This window comes from Ruditapes philippinarum, unplaced genomic scaffold, assembly GCF_026571515.1.
Source record: "Ruditapes philippinarum isolate M1 unplaced genomic scaffold, ASM2657151v2 ctg5380_1_1_1_1, whole genome shotgun sequence".
NCBI lineage: Eukaryota > Metazoa > Mollusca > Bivalvia > Venerida > Veneridae > Ruditapes > Ruditapes philippinarum.
The window spans coordinates 58,471-80,333 of NW_026852001.1; the positions used below are offsets into that span (position 1 = coordinate 58,471).

The 21,863-nt window shown below is 30.8% G+C and overlaps 2 protein-coding genes across 6 annotated transcripts; both read right to left on the bottom strand.

Annotated features, from left to right (window-relative positions):
- Positions 1–2,097: 2,097 nt before the first annotated feature.
- Positions 2,098–7,604, bottom strand: LOC132746021 (uncharacterized). Of its 2 annotated transcripts, none has more exons than XM_060735077.1 (7): positions 7,466–7,604; positions 6,906–7,008; positions 5,939–6,124; positions 5,323–5,515; positions 3,906–3,995; positions 3,429–3,524; positions 2,098–2,974 (listed from the first exon to the last, which is right to left on the bottom strand). In XM_060735077.1, the coding sequence occupies exons 1-7, from the start codon at positions 7,470–7,472 to the stop codon at positions 2,687–2,689; spliced, it is 963 nt and encodes a 320-aa protein (XP_060591060.1). In that variant the 5' UTR covers positions 7,473–7,604; the 3' UTR covers positions 2,098–2,686. The 2 variants fall into 2 exon arrangements, with proteins under 2 accessions (XP_060591060.1, XP_060591053.1); XM_060735070.1 differs by having other exon boundaries at positions 5,939–6,136.
- Positions 7,605–7,744: 140 nt separating this feature from the next.
- Positions 7,745–20,774, bottom strand: LOC132745998 (deleted in malignant brain tumors 1 protein-like). 4 transcript variants are annotated; one of them, XM_060735044.1, is made up of 17 exons: positions 20,642–20,774; positions 19,886–19,999; positions 19,503–19,647; positions 19,153–19,325; positions 16,276–16,383; positions 15,737–15,820; positions 15,363–15,513; positions 14,942–15,114; positions 14,242–14,301; positions 13,841–13,948; positions 12,791–12,947; positions 11,740–11,909; positions 11,182–11,280; positions 10,539–10,741; positions 9,733–9,868; positions 8,486–8,753; positions 7,745–8,194 (listed from the first exon to the last, which is right to left on the bottom strand). In XM_060735044.1, the coding sequence occupies exons 1-17, from the start codon at positions 20,691–20,693 to the stop codon at positions 7,996–7,998; spliced, it is 2,400 nt and encodes a 799-aa protein (XP_060591027.1). In that variant the 5' UTR covers positions 20,694–20,774; the 3' UTR covers positions 7,745–7,995. The 4 variants fall into 4 exon arrangements, with proteins under 4 accessions (XP_060591027.1, XP_060591017.1, XP_060591035.1 ...); XM_060735034.1 differs by having other exon boundaries at positions 14,936–15,114; XM_060735052.1 differs by lacking the exon at positions 14,242–14,301 and having other exon boundaries at positions 14,936–15,114.
- Positions 20,775–21,863: the final 1,089 nt, after the last annotated feature.

The window sequence follows — 21,863 nt, forward strand, 5'->3', positions numbered from 1 at the left end:
CATGGCAAGCAACAATGTTGGGCATATCCGATATAGTTTATGAGTGTAAAGAATTGATAAGCATTTGAAACATGGTGAGGAGGAATTTGATGGATCAAACATGATGTATTTACCGTACATTATCTCCGCGAGAGTGTTGTTTAAATCAAAACTATTTTATAACATTGATCAAAACGATCCCGACCATGTTGGTATTAAATTGCACTTATAAGTTTACCTTGACCCTGATTTTTTTAAATGACCACCTCAATTAATTTGAATATTGATTCTAACAAATGTGATTTATTGGTTTCTATCTCCGAATCATAACTACGAAACAAGCAGAATTGTCTTGTTCTCCACAAATGTCATGTATAATTGTATTTGTCATAAGTAGGTGCCGAAGCTTCGCTTTCAAGTTCAAATCTAACAAAAACTCATTAAAAAGATATTTAGTTAAAAATCCGCTTTTTATAATATTGTATAAAAGCTGTCTGATCACTTTTATTAAGTGATGGACAGTTTGATCGATGGTGTACATTCAATTGTCGGAGACCCATTATTTCTGAACTTTTTCCAAAAGGACTTCCCACGAAGTTAGTAAATGTTACAGGTGGTTACATACCGAATAAAAGTCACTGCGATCTAAATAAATATATTTGATTATTTCTCCATATGTTTAATTCGGCGAGTTTCATCAAATACAACAGTTACAATACTCTCTAAAATATTCGACAACAGACGAAATTTAAGAGTTAAATATACGTTGTACATTGAAATGGTTTTATATTGGCCGATTTTAACACTTGTGTTAAGGTTTGAATCTGTCCTGTCTAATTGCCTATTGCATTGATTTGTGACTATTTAAGTTATAACTTAGGCGTGTCTGAAATAAAATAAAAAGTAACGAGATCGAAGTAAAGCTTTTTAAGGCTTTTTATTATTGTTTCCATCATATCCAATGAGACTCAATGTTATATGCTTGAAAGTCGTTCGAATGACAGAAATTTTAAACAGTGTTTGAAAATGTGCAATTAAATTCATTATTTGTGATAATAAATTCATTATTTGTGATAATAAACATAACATGATGTTCGAATTTTCACAAACACTTTTATATTTATCAGTGACAAATGAGGTTCAAAAAGCTTGGGTCGCTTGTAAATGCTTTAATATATTTTCTTTTTCAATAAAGCGTTCAGAAAGCATTCATTCAACATGAACATTTCAATGCTAGGAAAGGCCTTCTACACGAAAGAGAAAATGAAAAGCGCGGGTGAGAGAAGAAAAGTTTACATGTCGTTTTACGACCATATTATGACGACTAGAAATGTTTCAATTACCGCCGGGGAAAAACAGGAATATATCAATTTGGATAAAGCTGTCTTAAAACAGTTTAAAAAGTCGGTGTATCTTAATACCCTAGTAGTTTATCACTCTGTGGTCGCCGATACTAATTTTATTGGCAATAAAACTTTAGAAAACCGTGAACACGTTCAATAATCTCCCCTAATCAAACTATAGGATTGCTTCTGATAAAATATGAAAGGTTATCTTTCTAAAAATTAGATTATTCACATATCATTCTATGTAGTCTGGTAGTAAAAGTAAAAACCTCTAAATCATAACTACTAAATTGAGCCTTTCCAATTCAACGCAATTTACTTTTTATTCTTTCAATTATTAATGTTAAACTTTATGGTCCGTGGAAATACAAATGGCGCTTACCAAAAGCTTAAAATATGAAGGAAACATCTACTGGATTGGAAATCGTCTTGTGGGGCCTAGTGATAAAATATAATTTCAATGTAAATCATACTTATAATGAGGTAAGGTGATATGAAATTGCCTTAATTGCCTATGTTCATAAAAACAAGAAAAAAATGAAAATGCATAATAAACTTGATAAGGACACGTGACATTCACATAATGATTTCTAATAAAATGCTACGTTTGAGTGGAATTGCAGTTAAAGAATATTAGACTAAAAGAAATAAAGTGCGAAAAAAGAATTATCAGTTGGAAACACCGCGATTGTGTTATTTGATGCTAAGCAAGAACAATCAACAGACATGATTTCATTTGATAGACGGTTTTTTTTTAAAAAGAAACAATCACTTCAGGATGCACACATTTATTTCAAACTTTCTTGTTACAGATCCATAGACAGAGATAGATGCATAATACAATTTGAAAAATAGAAGATAATGTGTCAGTTTATAACAAAAGACGTTTACACACTGAGATAAGAAAACAATTTATAATATGAATAAATAAGACAAAGTAACGTAGCAGCGATGCTATTGAGAGAGATATATCACAATAATCTATAAATAAAACTATTGTGCTACATAAAACAGTCATCATTTGGATCTGGAAAACAATGTGTCTCCAAACGTAAATATTGCGGGGTAATTTTTACACTAAAAGCAAAACTCTGTTGCGAGAGAAATTATATTAACAATTTTATTTTCTAAATAAAATAAAATCAAATTATAGAGCATTCATGAAATAAGATATCACAATATCATATTAACAGTTTTTTTAACATTAGCACAATCTGTCACCAAATTAAAAAAGACAAAATATAAACGTATGTATAAATAAAGAAACGTACAGATCTTTTTCTTGAATATCATACATTGAAAAAATAATTCACAGTTCATTTGTATTAAAGCTATCAGCAAAGGGTCTTGCATATCTTCTTCTAATTGCTTGTCCTGAACTGAGCTATTCCCTTGCTCATGAGGCTCCCCTTTTCGTGCAAATACAGAGGCGGCCAAACAACGTACTCCATTTCTTTTCCCGACTGTGTGTAGGCCTTAAGATCATCAAGCTTCATGTCAGAAAATTTCATGTCCATTGGTGGATCTTGAATAGCCACGTACCAACATAATTCAGCACATTTCTTGCAGTAGGCTTCGACTGGTTTCAGAGAAACTTCCGTTTCCCATTCTGAACCCTTAAATGTATCTTTCACTTCCGTTAGAACTTTCTGAAACAGTAAAATAAAATCAAAAGGGAAATCATTCTTGACACATAATTGGTTGTATACGTATTTTATAATCTCCCTTGCATTTCTAATAAAGGAATATTACGAGTACTTATGTACATTATGTACATCAAATTTTCTTTTGTATCAGTCAAATTAAAAGTATACAAGATATCAGAGAGTTGCATTTTGATTGAAATTAATTGCATGACCATCCTACAAGATACATGTTTTATTGTATATTGTCCCAGTTGTTTCCCTTTGTCAGTCTGTTTGCCTTGTTTAGATACAAATAAATATTTTAATCAAATGTGTCTTTAGGACTAAAAAACTTAATTTCCACCATTACTGTAAAGCATTCAAGGACATCAATAATGTGCGATTCATGGAAAAGAATTTCAATTGAAAAGGAAATTTGGCTTTACAAAATTACAACTAGTACATAGTTGTTACACACCTCTGATACATATAGCACCGTCTTCTCCGCTAGTATTTTCCTCTCATCCTTGAATCTCTTCATCACATCTAGATTAACACTGACATCTGCCACAGTCTGCAAATAAAATGGTTTTATAAACTTTAAAGATGGCCTTATTCAGCTAATGCAATGCTTTCTAAATAATTCTGTACAGTATATAAACATACTATCATACAAAATGACTGGCAAACACTAAACATTCACTACTATGTTCCGTGTCTTCAACATGAATAAATGTTTATATTCCAACTTGTCACTAGCAGTAGTAAAATTGAATTTGAAAAGGTATATTTCAAAACTAATGGAATACAATATCAAAATGAGAAAATTGAGATAGTATAGAGTGTTGCCAGGCTGCGCAGATTAATAAACATTCCTGGACCAATACTGGTGACAAAAGCTTATCACTTTCGCTTCAACCAGGTAATGTATTAATATGTCGTCATTAGTACTTACTTTTGTATCCGACATATCGGGACATACAAGGAGGTTCTTCATTTTCTGCATTTGTCCATTGGCATGCATCTTGCTCCATCCAAAAGAAATCTTTTCGAAAATAAAACATACAGATATAATTAATGCACTAATATAAACCGCGTCACGACAAAACCAACGTTCACCATGGAACCAGACCAGCCTGCGCATTCGCGCAGTCTGTTTAGGATCCATGCTGTTCGCTTACCAACCCTATTACAAGTAGAGAATCTGATAGCAAACAGCATGGATCCTGATCAGACTGTGCGGATGCGCAGGCTGGTCTGGATCCATTCTGGTCGCAAACCCATTATGTTGGTTTTGTCATGACGTGGCTCATATTGTTTGAAAACGGAACTACAAAAACTACACCAGCAACAAATTTAAAAGCGACAGTAAATATCTAACACGAAAGTACCATTTCACAATGACTATAATCTTTCAAATAAAAAATACAATAGAACTGGAAGTAAGCAAAAGGTAAAAAGAGTAACTGAACATTTTTTACAATTTTTAAGTTTAAAAAAAGGTTATACATGGGTACTCAACAAATGTTTAGTTGTCGTCTTAGTGTCGTTGACATCTTAAATTCAGATAACAACTATTTTATTTACTACAGGCTATAGACCTAGCTTTATCGGAGGTTATAACAAAACCCAGAAGTATATTATGAAATTCGTGGAATTGTAAAAATAGAACACATTAGCAATACTTTGACACAACCTTGGTAGACTTAACATGTTTAAACATTATAGTTGTATTATGTATATCATAACGTGAATGGAATGCATTTTCATTGAATTCAACGTTCAAGTCAATAACGCATGTATTAATCTATTGATTTACATACATGTTTCGGTAACCAGATAGTTTTGACGCTACTATAATAGGTATATAAATAAACAAGACATTCAGAAATGAATTCATGAATATTTAAGTAATGCAATTCCTAGAAATAACAAAACCAGGGGGTACAAGCTTTTATAAATGATCCTCATCAAAACTTTGTTATTTAGATTACTAGATCAAAGAACCCTTTGATACCCTCTTATTTCATTAAACGATATGTGTTTGTGCGGTTAAAGATATAAAAAAGACATAGTGGCGGATATAATTGTAAGCATTACATTTCCTTATTTGTGAAGGAAACGTGTCAAATATAGGAACCAAGTGGCATAAAGAAAACAGTAATAAATGCATTGTATGTTAATTTGATGTACGAATGTCATTAGTCATATTATCTTAACTATCGTTATTATATTTAGAATTATTTTAAACATGTGTGTCCAACTTTGAATTTAAGAAAGGTACATTAAACTACTATAAAAATACAAAAACTAGTAGTGATGTACGGTAAAACATGCCAATAAAGCAATGGATGACGTGTTTATTTCCTTACTTCTAAAATTTGCAATAGCAGGCCGATTTTCTCTTTATCCTCTCCTTTCCGGATACTTTCAAAGGCGCAAGTCCACTCATTATCATACAGTTCAGATAGCTCTTCAGCTAGTTTTGTTGGTCTCTTGACATCATTTAGATTTGCTATGTTCGGATTTCCATCCGTAAGTCTATCCGACATAATCTTGCTTAATCTTGAAAGAGTTAAATATAAGATAGAGATACAGAAGATTTAAACGTTATATGTACAATGTATATGTCATATTTGTGTGCTTCGATACCAAACGATTCGTGTTACAAAATGCATGATAACTATTCACCTTTTAAATAAATGTTACCAGAAAAAACAACACTTTCAATATGGTAGATCAAAAGAAATTTTTGGATGGATTTAAAGTGATCCAAGTGTAAAATAAGCAGAAGCATGCATAATGAATAGGTACAAAATGCGCATTACTTAATATTAGAAACAACAATCTGTCAAGCTACATAACAAACTATTCACATTACCAAAATTATATATTCTGTTGACTAAGGAAATAAACTGATTCAGCCTAGATTGATTCAACTTAACACACATATGAATTTACAAATGTAATAGCATATTTAACTTTTACCTTTGAAGAGCATCTTCCTTTTCTCTTTTCTCTTCATTGTACATGTCTGTGAGTACTTCAACTTTATGTATGGCGCTTTCTTTCTTTCTTCTTTCCTCTTCATAAAAGTCCTTAAACTTCTGTACTTCATCCTCGTTTCCATTTCCATGGCCGCCGCCAAGAATTGATGTGTAACCATTGGGTCGTCTGAAAGGAAATCTATGAGTTTCTGTATTAATGTATACTGAACGGAAATTTAGAAAATAGAACATAATGCAACGATTGCATGTATATTGGTTGTGAGACGTTATATATCTGCAAGTGTCAGGCAAACATAAAATAAGCAAAATGTATTAAACTAACCCATAGCCGTATGAATTATAAATTGCATTGGCTTTTATTAAATAAATCATAACTGTTGTTATTGAATTGATGATGATGATGATGATGATTGTAATATACATGTATATCAAAACGAATTTTATTAAGACAAATGTCTTTTCTGCAGTTTTGTATAGAAATGATTATGAAAATAACTCTTATACATATTATCACACACCCGTGCCGATTTTGCGACTCCGTAAATATGGTATTGCACGGCCGTGCATATATTTTGACGTGACGTCATTAGCGTTATACAAACATAGTGTAAAGACGCGCTAAATGTTAGCGTTATACTATAGGCGCGTCAATGAAAAATGACTCTTATTTCACTTTAAATGGTCTTTATTTTTGGTATGTGATAAATAGAATATTAAATTCGTGTAAGTTCATTACTGAATTTATTGCACTCGTTGAATAAAATAATATTATGCTCGCCAGAGGCTCGCATAATATAATTTTATTCAACTCGTGCAATAAATTCAGTATTGAACTTACACTCATTCAATATCCTCTATTTATTACAAACGTCTTAAATAAACAGTCTCCAAACAAGAAAGGCAGTTACAAAAAGAGCAATTTAATAGTTTATAGTATAATATCTTACCTTCTCAATTTACAAATACAGAAAATGAGCACTCCGCATAACAAAATAACTAGTACACATAATATTCCTATTGCAATGTAAAAGCCATCCGGAGAACACTGATCTGGTAAAAGAGAAACGATCAATATGTAGTTAATGATTTACAAAATATATTTCTAATACATAAATACAGAGATAATTTATGCTTTTAAATAAACCTAAATGTAAAGCATTTCGTTCAACAAATACAAAAGGGACAAATCAAATGAGAATAAAAAATGTTCCTGGTGTGTACAGACTACTTTCCGACTAGTTAAATACTATAAAAATGAGACTCTTATGGTATATATTAAGAATGACAGATATTCCCACTAATCTAATTGACTTTGACAACTGTACTTAATTTCCTTGTACAAAAATGTATACTGTATGCACAAATAATCGTTTTTTTAGAAGTAAACATGTAGATAGTTCATAACAAGTTAACATTAAAACTTTAAATATTTAAAAGATTTTAAATAAAATATTCATGTATCATGGCATGTATTAATAAATTTATCAAAACAAAATGTAAAGCTTACCAGCCATTTTCGTTTTAACCGAAATTGTCGTATTTTACTTCCTGGTTTTGATCGACCACGTATTACGTTGTCATGCTCATTCAGCCGTATAGCATAAAGGCATGTAAAATGTATAGTGTTTAAATCGGTGCATTTTCGAGAAGGGAAAAAAGGAAAATAAAATCCAAACAGATAGTCCACATTAACGTTTGATGCATCAAAGTCATATACATGTACATGTCGGTCGGTCTTTAATGAAACAACAATTCAAATATACGACAAAGATGTTTTTCACTTCTACTGAAAATATAACACAACGACTCTCGTTAGAATGAATGTTCATTCGAAATTTCATTATTCAAGATTGTATGTTTATAGCTTGTATAGATGATAGTGTAAAAGTGATCTCTATAACAATTCTATTTTTAGTTTATACTTACTAAGGGGTAATAAAAAGTTACAGTCAAACGAAATAAATAATAAACCACTTTAATTTAGAGTGAAATATATGTCTAAATTAAGCGATTTATTTAGTTAAGATTTTTTAAAGATTAGTTCGTTGCACTTCTTTTCACTACCGGGTGGCACGTTTGCAAGCATTGATTTGAATAGTCGGATGAGCTGCAGAAAATTGCATCACAATATACGTAGATACCCTCGTGGTTACTCGTGTATTCAAAATCTTGAAAAATAAATCGAGTCTCGTGTGAGGACTGCGAGATAATATGTGTATTCTTATCCATCTCGCACCTGCAAATATATTGAAATATTTGTATAAAAGTGTATTTTATACATATTCTAAGAAAATGTGCGTATTCAAATATAATAAAACACAACTCGCATTCTTGGTTTGCAAACTGCAGCAATGACACTTATTTATCGAATAGAAATGTAACTGTATGCTCCTACTTGTTTATTTATTTTGTTATTTCAGCTGAGCAGTATCTATACTGTCAGTTAATCTTTGCATTTTGAATCTGCTAATATTGCTCAAGCTAACTCATGTCAAAAAATAATTTCATATAAAACATCAAAACATACCCATTCTTTATAATATAGTATCGCATATGCTCTTGAGCATTAGGTGTTGGCTTGGTATAACATGTGTGTACCCTCATCTTGACTGACCAATCTGATGTTTCCGTGAACACCTTCACGTAAACGTCGGATCCGACTGAAACTTGTAAAGGATGTCCTTGTATTTGGTGAAGAAAGTTTGGATCAGTAAAGAACGTCATATTAACAGGATAATGACTGTTTCCAGAAACTTGATGTGCATTACTGTTGCTAGCATCATGATGGAGATGGCCTGATAAACCAAATGAAAGAAACTCAATACATTAAAGACAAGGTGACGAACGAATACACATATAAAATAAATCGAAAATGGTAAAACCGATTGATGATCCCGTTGACGAGGTGCCACAGGTTAATAATATAATAGACTTCAAAGGAAGGCTCTAGGAGGAAAAAAAAGAAACATATATTCTTAGCCTAAATGACTGTTATAGAGAAACTCAGTCTCAAATTCCGACAAAGGGTGGATATCTATGTAAGGTGCTTCCAAGCTATATGTCTTAGTTGTCTAACAATAAACAGGAGCTGGCAAGTAATCATCACGGAATGATTGTAGAAAGACAGACAGTTCAATATTGTCTTAATCATTTATGGGGGCTTACAAAGCGCATGGTCTTACAGAAGACGAAACTAATGAAAATATATGTTTTATGTGTAATCTTTGTTCCATGGAATAAGATTTTCATTTCTTAAATGTTAAAAAAGAAGAAGGCTATATATATATGCGACGACGTCACATTTGCCCTGATGATCATAAGAGAAACCGGTTGGCAAATAATTAAATAAGTTAACTCATGGACTGTGTTTTTTGTTTTATTTATATATATATATATATATATATATATATATATATATATATATATATATATATATATATATATATATATATATATATATATATATATATATATATATATAAAGTATGTTTTGGGAAATGCACAGTACAAAGTTCTTTAATTTTTTATACGTTTATTTCTGTTAGCGCTTTCAAATGTTTCTACATATCTTCAGACAGTAACGTATAATATAAACATAACAAATATAACAATAACGTAACGTTATAAAAGTGCGGGAATATATATATATATATATATATATATATATATATATATATATATATATATATATATATATATATATATATATATATATATATATATATATATGACATAGTAATGAGTTTTTTTAAGTGAATGTATTTAATGATTTACCTGCTGAAGATTCATTTCTTTGAACGTCACATTCAACTTTGATAGTCCAGTTGTAATGCCTAATGATGAAGGGATGGATAGGGTCATGTTCCGCATAGACTAGCTCATTGTTGTATATCAATGCATTGCCTTGTATCTTTAAATCAAAGTTGACAAATTGTTACTAGTATGTTATCCCTTCTTTCAAGAAGGAATTATATGTTAAATTGATAATAATCGAAACCAATTACAGAATCAGATGATGATAAAAATGATCTTATGATAATATATGATTATGTTTCTAACAGGTCTACAGGTTAGACTGTTTTATACTTGCCCAAACGTTTAAGTACATATATGTTTCGGTATATAAATCTCATGTCAGAAGGACAGACATTATTAATCGAAGTAAACTTATGTTCTTGCTTATAAATAAATTCCAATCGTTACATAGATTATCAGAATGATTTTTGAGTCCAACGTGGTTGCAAGGAGGAATTCTGAAATAAAATATTCCTCCAATCCATGAGTTTTTAAGTTACGGTTCTCCTGCTGCCTTTTTGTTAAAATATATGTCATTTGATATAACTTGAAACTTTGTACTGTCAACGTTCGCACCATTGTCTTAGAAGGTCAACTATATTTTTGTGAAGGCCGTAATGTTTCTGACTTACGTAAATTGCGACTGCGCGAGAAATTAAGTTTTCCGGTCAATATTGCATAGCAATTGACCGCGTCGTAAAAAGGTCTATATCTTGCAAGTTTAGTACTTGCAAGTAATAACAAATTCGTTTTAAAATCATAGTTTACAACTTGTGGCAATCTACCGTTTCAGATGTCAGACACTCCCGCAGTCCTTGATTGAAAGTGAGTACATTCCACGAGTAGAGTCCGTTACATGTGTTTTCACCGAGATAAATGTCAGTTGGCTTTGAACCAGGATACACTTGTTTTAGTATGCCCATATCAACCTTTATGTCCCAACCATTGACGTTGCAGCTCACTTTTACAGAATCTTCAAGACGTAGAGCTGTTGAAATATTTCAGTAAGGTTGATTATATAACTGTTTCAACAAACACGATTTTTATACTGTTGCATTTATTGGGTTTAAGGCAAATTGACTATCACGTTCTTTCATTTTACTTTAAATGTATTTTCAGTATTTTTATGGATAAGGAACGTTTGGATGAAGAAAAAAAAACGTGTATAAAGAATTAAAGATCACAAGAGAAGCATTCAAAGTCATTTTATTCAATCCCTTTATTTTAGAAGTCGGACATGTGGCAGTGAAAAGTGTATCACGTATGTAATGTAGATTTATAAGGGCCTAGTATCATTATAAAAGCCATCAGAAACTGATCGATGTAATACTTCAATTTTCAATATCATTTATTTGTCTTAAAATTGATTTCTATATTCTAAGATTCGGTATTGAAACATTTCTGAGCAGCCTTTATCGTCTAACCAACCCTTTTGTGTTGTTATTTCCAAGGGAGTTGACGTAGTTGTATCGACATCAAACGTAAATTGAAAATGCCACGGTAATGTTACGTCGCCATAAGGACTTGCTGGAATAATATATCAAATCTATACATAGCATATAATCTCTGAAAAAAAATGTTCTTAGAAACATATTGAATGATAATCATCTGCAACATTTCCTTAAATTATTTAATTATACAAGTTTCAACAACATCTATTTAGAAAATAAAAGTTGATATTGTAACAGTTGTTTAAAAGATAATTAACAAATATGCTCTTGAAATTTCGTTATTTTATTTAAAAACTGCAAAACATATGCATAAGATAAAACATTGCCCCCGGTCTGCTTCTTAACCGCATGAACTGGATGATATTTAAACATTCATGAGTGGGTTCCTTTGCTCTCGTTGATTGAACAATATTGTATACAAAAGCCCGATCTATTCAGCCAATCAGAAAAGCACGTACGTGAAATGTTCCATTTCTACCAATATCCAGTCTTATCTAATTCCAAAATAACAAATTATGACTTCAAATATATTTACCGTTACAGTCTACTCCAGCATCCCTTGAGTGTCCACAATAACCGTTACCACCCCAGCCATAGAACCTGCACTGTGTGAGATCGTTTTCATAACCTACGCATCCTAAGCTACCAAGCCATATCATGCCTTGCCCCGCACCGAAATATGCATTATGATAAGCTTTGCTATAACTAAACGTGTTCTTTAAATTATAAAAATGTAACACGTGATGTAGATTTGACATTTGATAAAGGAAGGCAATGGTACATCGGAAACAATAGCTATTTTGATAGGCATTTTCAAGTTGTTTGTGTGTGTGTGTGTGTGTGTGTGTGTGTGTGTGTGTGTGTGTGTGTGTGTGTGTGTGTGCGTTGGTGCGTGTGTGCGTGCGTGTGTGCGTGCGTGCGCTAATGTGTGCGCTAATGTGTGCGTGTGTGTGTCTTTTGTTGTTTTTTTGTTTAAAACTATAAAGAGTGAAAACGATTGTCTCGGGTATGTCATAGTTAATGAAGTTTGATAAAGCAAAGGTGTACTAAAGGGGAATATTTTCTCATGTTGAAAAAGAGTTCATTATAAAATGTCGTATGTTTGAAAATAAAAACAATCAAAATTCATGCTAAAATGAAAAAACAAACTTACAAACCGAACTATTTGTCTTGTGTTTAGTTTTAAATTAATGTAATCGTGATATATATTACATACGAGTATGCATAATCGTACATGTATAAGATATTATTGGGAATAGAGTCGTTGTTTTCAAATGTTTGATTTATTAAGTCATTTGAATGAATAAAATCGTTGTTGACAGATCATATACATGTATATGAATTATTGTATGTTTTTTTCTGTGTACATAAACGTGTTTTGACAGACAATACAAATGTATGATCGTATAAAGTCTTCCATACGACTAAAATATGTCTAGATGGAATAACAAAAAAGAACCAATGTTATACTCTGACTCAATTTATTACTTCTTAATTTATTTTTAAAAAATAAGACTTTTTTACAGTTAATTTGATCGCGCGCTTTTTCAGTAAGTTTGATAGAGTTTAAGGGAAATGGAACAAACCTGTCACCCCTATACAGACCAAGCATTCTGCAAATTACCCTGGCATCAAACTTGTCAAAGTAACTGTCACAGACTGTGCCCCATTGACCATTATGGTACACTTCTACACGTCCGGAATATCGTGTTGGTCCATTTCTCAAACGAATTGGTGTCGATGCTTCATAGATAATACGATTGAAAATTGAAAACAGCAGCAACGTCAAGGTTGTTTTCTTTTTTGTAAACATTTACTCAAATTTAAAGGGTCCAAATAAAGTCCAAAAGAAATAAGCCTTTCTTAAACAGTGTAGTTCCTAACTTCATTACAACTTTGCTACAAATGAATGAGATGAAGAGACTATACGTTTGTTTGAATCCCCGAAGGTGTACTATTTAGTGGCCTCATATACAGCTGTCATAGGCGAATTTCAGGTTTAATAAAAAGTACTTTACAATAATGATTAAAAAGCAATTAATAATAGATGGGCAAATTACTTATTGAATAGAAAATGCTACTTGCTGAGCTGATGAAGTATATATATATATATATAATATCTCCTAATTACTTTACAGTACGAGTTCCTGTTAAAACTTCATAACATATGCATTAAGCACAGTCCATAAGTTAACTAATTAATATTTAATGATTTGCCAACCGCTTTCTCTTATGATAATCAGGGCTAAAAATAGACGTCGCATATTCATATATTATCTATTTGATGCTAAACCGTTATGTTTTCCTTTTATATAGACATGTTGCAATATCTTTTTTAAAGTGACAACACTTTCGAGAAATAAGTATTTTCATGTATTTAGATGTATATTGGCTATATGGCAAGATACGCTACACTGATATTCTAAATTAAATGAACTTCAAAAAGACACCAAGAATGAAAATGAATATCTTGGTACAGTTCAAAGACACAGTTTTTGTACAATGACTTTAAATTAATATACTAACTTATCGGTTCCAAATGTATGATTTTACAAAAAAAGAATGAATTAAAAAAAGGGAAAAATATGCTATCAATGTTCTCCAAACTATGTGATAAACGTTGCACCGAGACTTACCATAAGTGGTGCGAAAACTGTGAGATGGAGTTGTTAGCCATGGCAACTTTGTCGAAAAATGTGTGGTCGAAGGATACGTTTTCGACATTAACTTTGCTGTTGTTCTTCCTTTAAGAACAAATATTTGACATAAATTTTATCATTATTATTATTATAATTGTTTTTCAATATTTAGTATAATGCCTTATCGAATCGCAGAGAAATTATATCCAAATAAGATCCAACCAATCTAAATCCACATGAATGATCATTTCTTAATATTTCTTAAATTTCAATTATAGATTTTGCAATAAAGGAATGGACTATGGGATAGTAGGTTCATCATATTCACGAGTTATTTCCATATTTGACGATTCATTATATTGTTTTTAAGAAAATTAAGAATATATATTAAAACGTACCTAATGTTAAATGTGGTATTGTGGTCATTCTCAGTTTTGTATACATTAAAGTGGTTGAATCTGCAACACAAAATGAAAATGTCATCCGAAGTGTATAGCAAAATTATTCAGACCAATTAGATTGGTGTGAACAAACTAAAGCATTACAAAAAGATAAACTGTTTCATTCGTACCACTTAAGACTTCTATAAAATAATTCCCATCAACAAAAAAAAAGTTAAAATGAGACAATTGATGTGCAAAAGTTTACTCTGTTTACCCAGAATAATCATTGTATTCTGCAAATGGACCCAAAACTGAAGAATCATACATACATTTTAAATGAATAATTTGATCTATGTATGAATCTAAAATCCTATGTTTTAAGGCTTTGTAAATTCATTGGACTTTCTTTACGAATAAGAAACATCAACAAATAAGCGCGTACAGTGGAGATAATTTTACAGAGTTTTTAATGAAACAATTCAATCAAAGGCGCTTACTTCGAAAGTGAGCTATATATAATACAAGTAAATTTATCAACTATTCACACAATGTAACATTTAATTTGCTGATAGTCCACTCGCTTAGCTAAATAAGGAGAGCTTCGGATTGGTAATTCAGGGATTGTTGATTTGACAAAAATGTTTTAAAAGCAGAAAAACAAACAAACAATTTTACTGATGTTTCCAAAAAGATACTGAATTTAACACACCTTGACCATAGCAATCTACTCCAGCATCTTCTTGATGTCCACAATTATGGTTGAACCATCCATTTGACCGGCACTGGCCAATATCATTTTCATTACCACTACATTCTAAATTGTCTATTGTAATACAACCGCTCCCACTTCCGTAATGTGCATTAGTCCACGCCTTTGCGTATGTTGTACTGCAATGTATTTCAGAATGTAACAGAGCTATTGTAAGAATCCATTGCTCTTTGTTCTGATATGAACCAAACTGGACTTTGATGTGCCAGAATAGCAAAAGGGTTGCAATTCCGTTTAAGAATAAAGAAATTTTATGGGAATAATTATTTAAAAAACTACTCATTTTTAAACTAAATGTTATCTAAAAAAATGAAATAAATGATAACACATTCTTATACGCATGAACAACTATATGTTATATTCCTACCTGAAGCCAAGCATTCCACAAACAACCTTCGCATCAAAATCATCAAAACTGTCATCACAAACAGTGCCCCAAACACCGCCATGGTAAACTTCTACTCGACCTGAATATCTTGTTGGTCCGTTCACAAGCCGAATGGGTGTTTGTGCCAGCACTAGATGATAAACATGTCAATTTGTATTATGCTCTTACCATGTAAAAGAAAAACGTTCAATCTATATAATTTAGATATGTTTTCGTCATTGTATTTACGGAAAGGTTTAAAAACAGACAAATTTGATAATGTTTGAATATAGTCGAATTTTATGATATCTTTATTTTGGTTCAAGTTTTATGCTTTTTTAATATACTTTAGGAAGGTAGTATGTTTTCCTAACCTCTTGTTATATGATTATACGACCAATCGGTACTTGTCTGTAGATATTGACAGTGTGATGCTGAATATGGCGATCTTGTTATTGCTGGCAAAGAGCAAAATTACAAAGTTTAACAATTTTATTAACCGAACTATTACTTAATTATGTATAACATTTACATATACACAGCTGCCTGGGACTTTAATAAATTACCAATTTATATTTACATATTGAAAGTTATTATCTCATCAGTTAGGGGGTTAAAGAAGGATTTCCAAATTTAAACGTCTACTCGTATTCTGATTTCTTAAATTGTCTAATGTCATTAATAATAATTACTAGAAACGACATATCAGGAAAAAAAGACACAAAGAATGAAAATGAATATCTTGGGTACAATTCCAAGACACAGTTTTTGTGCAATGACGTCAAATTAATATACTAACTTATCGGTTTCAAATGTATGACTTTACGGAAAAAAAGAATAAAGTAAAAAAAAAAGGGAAAATATGCTATCAATGTCCTCCAAACTATGTGATAAACGTTGCACTGAGACTTACCATAAGTGGTGCGAAAACTGTGAGATGGAGTTGTTAGCCATGGCAACTTTGTCGAAAAATGTGTGGTCGAAGGATACGTTTTCGACATTAACTTTGTTGTTGTTCTTCCTTTAAGAACAAATATTTGACATAAATTTTATCATTATTATTATTATAATTGTTTTTCAATGGTTAGTATAATGCCTCATCGAATCGCAGGAAAAGTATATCCAAATAAGATCCAACCAATCTAAATCCACATGAATGATCATTTCATAATATTTCTTAAACTTCAATTATAGGTTTTGCAATAAAGGAATGGAATATGGGATAGTAAGTTCATCATATTCACGAGTTATTTCTAAAGCATTACAAAAAGATAAACTGTTTCATTCGTACCACTTAAGACTTTTATTAAAAAAATTTCCATCAACAAAAAAAGTTTAAATGAGACAACAAATGCTTTGCTCTACGCAGCAAGATTGAAAATGTTGCAGACTCAGTTCATGAAATGCTGTGGTAAATACAAGATATTGCCACGCCACTTTGTAATGACTTAAGAGAAATGCATAATTATGAAATATTTTGTGTACGACATTTGTTTGACATGAAGTGATTTGAAATATGCTTTGTTATATAATATTATGACGACATTTTTATCATTTGGAAAATGTTACAATATGATAAATGATTACTTCATTTAACGATTATTATCATAACTTGTATTAAATAACATTGGTTTTTGTTTTTGTTTTTTTTTTATTTAAAAAGAGAATTACTTGATGCTGTTGGATATGAAGTTGTGGTCGTCCTCCATTGTGTATACTTCATAGTAGGTGAACCTACAAAACAAAGTGAACAGAGTATCCGAAGAGTAATGAAAGCAAATTAAAATTGCCAACTGATAAAGATTGCTGCTGTAAACATGTAAAATCATTATAAATAAATGGGTTACTTTTGTTTTGTATGCCCTGAGACTGCTCATGAAATCCTTTGGATTACAGTGACAAGTATGCGATCCCACCACACCATCTAGCACTAGATCAAGTCAATACATTTTAATTTGTAGAAAATGTGTAATTAAGAAATAAATCAAAAATATGTTAGCAGAGTCAATAATAGTGTCATAAAAACACAATTTCGTATCATTTCGAAACAAAAATGGTCTATAATTCCAATTATTTTTAATGTATTATTAAAACTTCAATCACTCACACAATACAGTAAGCGTTTTAATAAAATTTTCAAATGCTACTAGCTGAGCTGATGAAGTATAAATATATATAATATCTCCTAATTACTTTACAGTACGAGTTCCTGTTAAAACTTCATAACATATTCATAAAGCACAGTCCATAAGTTAACTAATTACTATTTAATGATTTGCAAACCACTTACTCTTATGATAATCAGGGCAAAAAAGACGTCGCATATATTATCATATCATATATTATCTATTTGATGTTAAACCGTTGTTTTCCTTATATAGACATGTTGCATTATCTTTTTTAAACACTTGCGAGGAATAAGTATTTTCATGTATTTAGATGTATTGGCTATATGGTAAGATATGCTACACTGATATTCTAAATTAAATGAACTTCAAAAAGACACCAAGAATGAAAATGAATATCTTGGGTACAATTCAAAGACACAGTTTTTGTGCAATGACGTCAAATTAATATACTAACTTATCGGTTTCAAATGTATGACTTTACGGAAAAAAAGAATAAAGTAAAAAAAGAGGAAAAATATGCTATCAATGTTCTCCAAACTATGTGATAAACGTTGCACCGAGACTTACCATAAGTGGTGCGAAAACTGTGAGATGGAGTTGTTAGCCATGGCAACTTTGTTGTGGTCGAAGGATACGTTTTCGACATTAACTTTGTTGTTGTACTTCCTTTAAGAACAAATATTTGACATAAATTTTATGATTATTATTATTATAATTGTTTTTCAATGGTTAGTATAATGCCTCATCGAATCGCAGGAAAAGTATATCCAAATAAGATCCAACCAATCTAAATCCACATGAATGATCATTTCATAATATTTCTTAAACTTCAATTATAGGTTTTGCAATAAAGGAATGGAATATGGGATAGATAGTTCATCATATTCACGAGTTATTTCTAAAGCATTACTAAAAGACAAACTGTTTCATTCGTACCACTTAAGACTTTTATTAAAAAAAAATTCCATCAACAAAAAAAGTTTAAATGAGACAACAAATGCTTTGCTCTACGCAGCAAGATTTAAAATGTTGCAGACTCAGTTTATGAAATGCTGTGGTAAATACAAGATATTGCCACGCCACTTTGTAATGGCTTAAGAGAAATGCATAATTATGAAATATTTTGTGTACGACATTTGTTTGACATGAAGTGATTTGAAATATGCTTTCGGTACTTGTGTATCATGTAGGTCTTAACTCATTATTGATGTGCAAAAAATTACTCTGTTTACCCAGAATAATCATTGTATTCTGCAAATTGACCCAAAACTGAAGTATCATACATACATTGATGTTTTACTTAACTCTCAGTATATTTTTATATATATTGTATATTGCGCCTGCTCATGAAGCCCTTTAGATTTCAGTGACAAGTATGCGATCCCGCCACACTATCTAGCACAAGCTCAAGTGAATACATTTTAATTCATATTCATAAAAAATGTGTTATTAAAAATAAATCAAAAATGTGTTAGCAGGGTCAATAAAAGTGCCATAAAAAACACAATTTCGTATCATTTCCGAAACAAAAATGGTCTATAGTACCAATTATTTTCTGAAGGTATCATTAAAACTTCAATCATTCACACAATACAGTAAGCGTTTTAATAAAATTTTCACCAAACAATAATCATATGACATGTTATTTGACACAGTGTTACCATAGCAATCCACCCCAGCATCTTCCCCATGTCCACAATTATTGTTGAACCATCCATTTGACCGGCACTGGCCAATATCATGTTCATAGCCATTACATCTCAAATCATCCAACGCTATGCAACCATTTCCGGTACCAAAGTAGGCATTTCCCCTTGCACGAGAATATCCGTTACTGATAAAAAGAAATGATGTGTCTGTAGTAGTTTACAAACAAAATCAAATCACAATGAAAAACTAAGTTTAGTCATTTTTATAACACAAATGAACACATTGTTAAATCAAAATATCTGAGCAAGCAAAACATAGTCTATTCAAGTATAATCATAACCACTGATCAAAATTTTCTTACTAAAGTCCAAGCATCCTGCAAACGACTCTAGCGTCGTCCTCGTCAAAACTGTCGTCGCACACAGTGCCCCAAACACCACCATAATAAACTTCTATGCGCCCTGAATACCGTGTTGGTCCGTTCACAAGTCGAATTGGTGTATGCGCTGAAATAATAATGTTGTCTTATAATCAAGATAGTTATTGTACCCTTAGTAAAACACCGTTGTGTATTGAAAATAAGACTTGGCAGATATATGTCACTATGAACCAGTAATGTTTTAATATAAAAATTTTATTTTAGAATTTGGGGTTTGTTTTGTGTTGAGAGACTAATGAACACGTATTTGAAATTATTACGTCAAAAAAAAATTTAAATAGTAATTGAAATTAGAAATTTATTACATTCTGTTGTAAATCCTTGTTGCTTTGACGTCACACCTAAATATTGGCAGTGGCTGTTCTTGCTTGTGTAGTTTGCAATAATTGTTCTTCTGCTGTTTGCCTGTGTTGCTGAACCTTTATGCATCAATAAAAAAATGAATATAATACAGTTCAACATGAAATGATTTGTATAACTAAAATAGAACGATTTCACCACTGTGAACAGTATTTCAACAATCGATAGCTATATACTAGTTTCAGGTAGATTTAATCTGGATTTTTAACATTTTAAAATTAAAAATTTGGAAAATGTTTATCTATTTCAAGTTAATATATTTATAGCAGAAGATAAACAAAATTATACATAGCTGTTTAACTACTTATACTACAAAAATCAAATTTAAAAAAATTGACAATATCATCACACAATAAAAAATAAACTAGATAATCTCCATAAAACTATGAAATATCATTATTAGTTAATTATCATGTTATTTATTAGGTTTTTCATTGACAGGGCAATATAACTAATCATGACCGATCGATTTACGATCATTTAGTTGAGAATTATCTGAGAAAATGTGTGACAATTATATAACAGCACTTTAAAGATTTTTAAAAGAGGAAAGACTAATTCTGAATCTATACAATTGATCTATATTAAATGTTTTTTCATTCATGTTTTAGTTATTTCTATTGTCAAACAATTAATTACCATATCAATGCATAAAAATGAAAATACTAATCTAGCAGAATTTGAAATGAAATGTTACGAACCGTGTAGTCCATTGATAAAACATATCAATACAAAAACAAAGAACGTGTCCATCTTGATACTTTGTTTGTAATGTGGGCTATCTCAAGATGTTATGATTATTTTCAAATATTATCGTTATATCTGTGTGCATACTGGATCTGAAATAGATAGTAAGATTAACGGGTGTATATAGGTGGATTTAGGCGAACAGGTCTACGTATCAATTAAATAAGCTTCAACTAAACTGTAGTAATGATTCGTTGTCATTGTAACTACATTGTATGCTTAAATATACATATCACATTCCGGCTATATCAAGGCACGATCATAATATTTTGGTTATATAGTTTTAAGTTGTCATAAAAGTTTCAAAATTGATCATTTTCACTATAAGTGTTAACGTATGTAATGGCCGTGGACAAAATTCATATTTTCGTTTGATGTTTGTGCATTAAATGCCTGTAAGATCAATTTTTCTTCAGTTTTTCTCATTCAGACACGTTTATAAAAACAGTGCCTTTTGATAAACAAGAATGCGATACTTTATTCATTCTTTTAAAGGCCCTTTTTCTACAAAAGTTTTTTGAAACCAACATGTACAAAAAAGGTTGTAAATATGATTTTAAATCTAAAAGTTAAATCGATTGCATGATACAAGATTTTTACAGAAGAGATACATTTTCGATAAAGAACATTAGTATAAATTACATCATAAGTGTATCACTAATATTTTTAAAAATGTTTTATTGATATTGAACTTAATGTTAATTAATGTTTGCCTTTGCCTACGTAGTAATCCAAATATTACGTTTTTATCTTTCTTGCAGACGATAATGCGTATTCAATTTTCAGAAAAAGTAAATATATATATTTTTTTTTAAATTGATAACAGTCAATTTCCCCTTCTATATCAGTACTTAACAAATATTGCTGATGTGTAGGAGAACGTTAAATACTTCCTTGAAACTATAAATTGTGTGTACGAGGCCTGATATCGAAAGTATACGGGAACAGCCGATGTTTTACGATTGGTCTGATACATGTTGCAGAACAAATCAGAATGATTGATAAATCATTTAATAAATACTTCCTGTATAAAGCAAAGACAATTGATTGAATATTGAAATATATCATTTTAGACCTTACATGAAATAATTATACTTCTAAGTATTTTTATGTTAGATAAATAGTCTACATTTTTTATGTTTAAAGGTGACCACTTTTCCCCCATTTTATAGGTAT

What these genes read in the sequence shown, in the direction of transcription:
- LOC132745998 (XM_060735034.1), bottom strand. Translation starts at nt 20,693, where the DNA reads ATGGACACGTTCTTTGTTTTTGTATTGATATGTTTTATCAATGGACTA. An exon ending in ACAAGGATTTACAACAGAAT is followed by an intron (nt 19,648 to 19,885) that starts GTAATAAATTTC and finishes TTATTATTTCAG; the next exon opens with CGCATACACCAATTCGACTT. An exon ending in AATACCACATTTAACATTAG is followed by an intron (nt 13,949 to 14,241) that starts GTACGTTTTAAT and finishes TTGTTCTTAAAG; the next exon opens with GAAGAACAACAGCAAAGTTA.
- LOC132746021 (XM_060735070.1), bottom strand. An exon ending in TGTATTTGTAAATTGAGAAG is followed by an intron (nt 6,137 to 6,905) that starts GTAAGATATTAT and finishes AGAAACTCATAG; the next exon opens with ATTTCCTTTCAGACGACCCA. An exon ending in TGCTATTGCAAATTTTAGAA is followed by an intron (nt 3,996 to 5,322) that starts GTAAGGAAATAA and finishes ATTTTCGAAAAG; the next exon opens with ATTTCTTTTGGATGGAGCAA.